Genomic DNA, 2699 nt, shown 5'->3' on the forward strand with positions numbered 1-2699 from the left:
GTGGACTGTCAGAGGCTTCTCTTGCTGACAGCTGATGAGGCTGCTTTGACGTGCCATCTCTTGATGTCTTCCCTTGGGCACCACCATCAAGATCTCCTCCTTTTGCAGTCTGGCAGGTAGTTCCCCAGCAGAGATGTTGTCCCATTTGCTCTGTAGGAGCAGGGATGTCTTTTCTGCTGTTTTGTGTTTACGAGAAGCAAGTTCTTATCTGACGACTTGTTGTTCTTCTCCTTAACGCAGAGATAAAAGCTGGTTTTCCCCTTGAGCCTCTTGCTTGTTGTTAGGATCTGGCAGGTATGTGTCCCTTCAGTGTAACACATCGAGCCATGAAACTTCTGTTTCACGTTGCCAGCCTCACCCATGGGGTAGCCGTCTTCTGCAGAGGCGGGAGGAGAAGCTAGAAACTTTCTGGCCCATGCGCTTATGAGAACTTGGTTTCAAGCAATACATTGGAATTTGTGGCCCTTGGTCCTGGGTGGGCAGCTGGTTGCAGTGGGCTACCCCTCTGTCAGGCATCCGGTCTCCATCCTGCTGAGCACCTTGCTGTGTTTGCCCTTGCTGCCAAGCAGAGTGGAGCGGGTGGCCATCCTCCCTGCTTCTGGTCTTTTTGAAGCCAACTGCACTGCCTTGCTCTGGCTGCAGGGCCAGCCGTGGCAGTGGTGCTCCCAAACAACACATCTGACAGACATCTCCAGATCCAGGCTTTCTAGAGCGTGAGGGTGGTCCTGGGCAGCTGGGCGGTGGAGGGAAGGGACCATCCTTCCTGGAGGGGAGGATGCTGGGAGGGGCCGGCACTCAGCCTCTGGCTTATCTGACTGTCGAGTTCTGCTGCTTTCGTTTGTTCATGTTGAAACACACTATTTATAAACTTGCTTTTCCTGGCGAAAATCCCAGCCTTGTGGGGGAACCGTGTGAATCCCTCCAGTCTGCGCTGTGCCGTAGGATGGTTGCCTGGGTGCCAACCCCAGAACTTCAGCCGGGGGCTCTTTGCCGACCCTCTTGTACACTCTGGCATTAGGCAGCTGCCTGCTGGTACCGGCAGAAGATGCATTAATGCTGGCGGTGGGTGAGACAGCTGCTGTTTGTGCCCCCTGCCCCATGCTGGAGAGCTGGTGGAGAGCAGAACCAGCTCCCCATTCTCCTCTCCTTGCTCCATCCTCTTCCTGGCGTTTTGCCGGCATTCTTGGTGCGGGGGGTACTGGGCAGTGCTGCCGGGCCTGCGGCAGGCACGTGGGCATGTGGGGAGGGGGCTGGTGGAGGCGGGAGCGTCAGGCTGGCTGCGGGAGCGCTCGGCGACGTGGGGCTGACGCTGCCTTACTTGGGGAAAGGTCCCGGTGAGCGCATCTGTCGCTTGAGAGATGGAGTTGTTAGAGCTAAAAAGGGAACCACGGGTTGTTCTGGGAGCACCTGGCAGCATTTAATGGGAGCAGCCGACTGCAAATTAAAATAAATAACTGAAAGCGTACAGAAACGCAGCACCAGGGCCACATGCGGAGGGAGGGGACACATTTTGATCTCTGCTCCAGTCCCAACAACACGTGTGTCAGTGTGTGTGCCTGCATCCCTCCTCAAGTCCTGCAGCAGAGCACAGTAGATTTTCCATGGGGATGCAGGCAGGGAGCTGATGGGGTTGCCTTGCTGGCGTTGGGGCAGAGGGGATTGGGTGCTGCCTGTCCCCGTGTGCCACACCGTGGGGATGCCCTGGCTTCCTCCGATGCTGTGTGGGGGAATTTGGAGGTCATTTGCAGCTGCTTCTCCGGCATCCCTGCCGCTTCTCCCGCAGGCTGGACTGCCTGGGCCCCTGGGGCTGTGCTGGCATTTCCCGGGGCAGAGGGATGGGGAGGGAGGGGGGAAACTTTCATGGAAACAGGTGACCTGTGCCCGCTTGGTGGTGGGAATAGGGGTTGCCATGGAAACAGCTTCTCCAAATAGCATCCTTCATCCCACCCCCAGTGCCCGGCGAGACAGAGATTTGCTTTATTTATTTATTTCACGCTGTGCCTGCTTTGAGAAAGGCGCTGTTAAAGAGAGCCAGAGTTCTGGCCTGCCAAGTGCAGGGGTCCCCCCGCTGCCCTCCCATCCCGGCAGCCACGGGGAGGAAGGGAGTGGGATGGCAAAAGCCGGGAGACATGAAAGGGGGCTCAGTGGCAGAGATGAAATGCTGGCTCCCTTGGAGAGAGGGAATTAACTGAAGTGGAGGAAGGATGGCATGGCTGCCTAGTCACAGAACAGAGGTGTGAGAGAGCAGGGGATGGAGAGGGAGATGGAGGGGGCAGGGAGAGGGGTGGAAGGTGGGGAGGGAGGGTCGAGAAAGCTTTGGAGATGCTGAAAAATAGGGGAGGGGAATGGAAGGAGAAGGGGACTGGAGGGGACGTGTGGGGTGAAGGAGCTGAGGGTTTGTGGACTGGCTGGGCTGCCTAGTCACAGAACAGAGGTGTGAGAGAGCAGGGGATGGAGAGGGAGATGGAGGGGGCAGGGAGAGGGGTGGAAGGTGGGGAGGGAGGGTCGAGAAAGCTTTGGAGATGCTGAAAAATAGGGGAGGGGAATGGAAGGAGAAGGGGACTGGAGGGGACGTGTGGGGTGAAGGAGCTGAGGGTTTGTGGACTGGCTGAGGGAGCAGGACTGGGAGAGGTGGCGGGGAAGTCTGGGGCAGAGCTGTATGGCCTGCCAATGCCCTTCTTGCTGTGTCCCCTAATGTT

At 57.7% G+C, this 2699-nt stretch overlaps 1 protein-coding gene across 1 annotated transcript in view; it reads left to right on the forward strand.

Moving 5' to 3' along the window:
• The window catches only part of LOC104469001 (testis-expressed sequence 264 protein-like), a gene marked incomplete at its 3' end in the record, with an annotated part of 5897 nt that extends 5603 nt beyond the window's left edge, over window positions 1–294 (forward strand). Inside the window, 1 exon segment of the mRNA XM_010083321.1 lies at window positions 285–294. Coding sequence (XP_010081623.1) covers window positions 285–294 — 10 coding nt within the window.
• Window positions 295–2699: the final 2405 nt, after the last annotated feature.

Source organism: Pterocles gutturalis, unplaced genomic scaffold (genome assembly GCF_000699245.1).
Source record: "Pterocles gutturalis isolate BGI_N339 unplaced genomic scaffold, ASM69924v1 scaffold33900, whole genome shotgun sequence".
Classification (NCBI taxonomy): Eukaryota; Metazoa; Chordata; class Aves; order Pterocliformes; family Pteroclidae; genus Pterocles; species Pterocles gutturalis.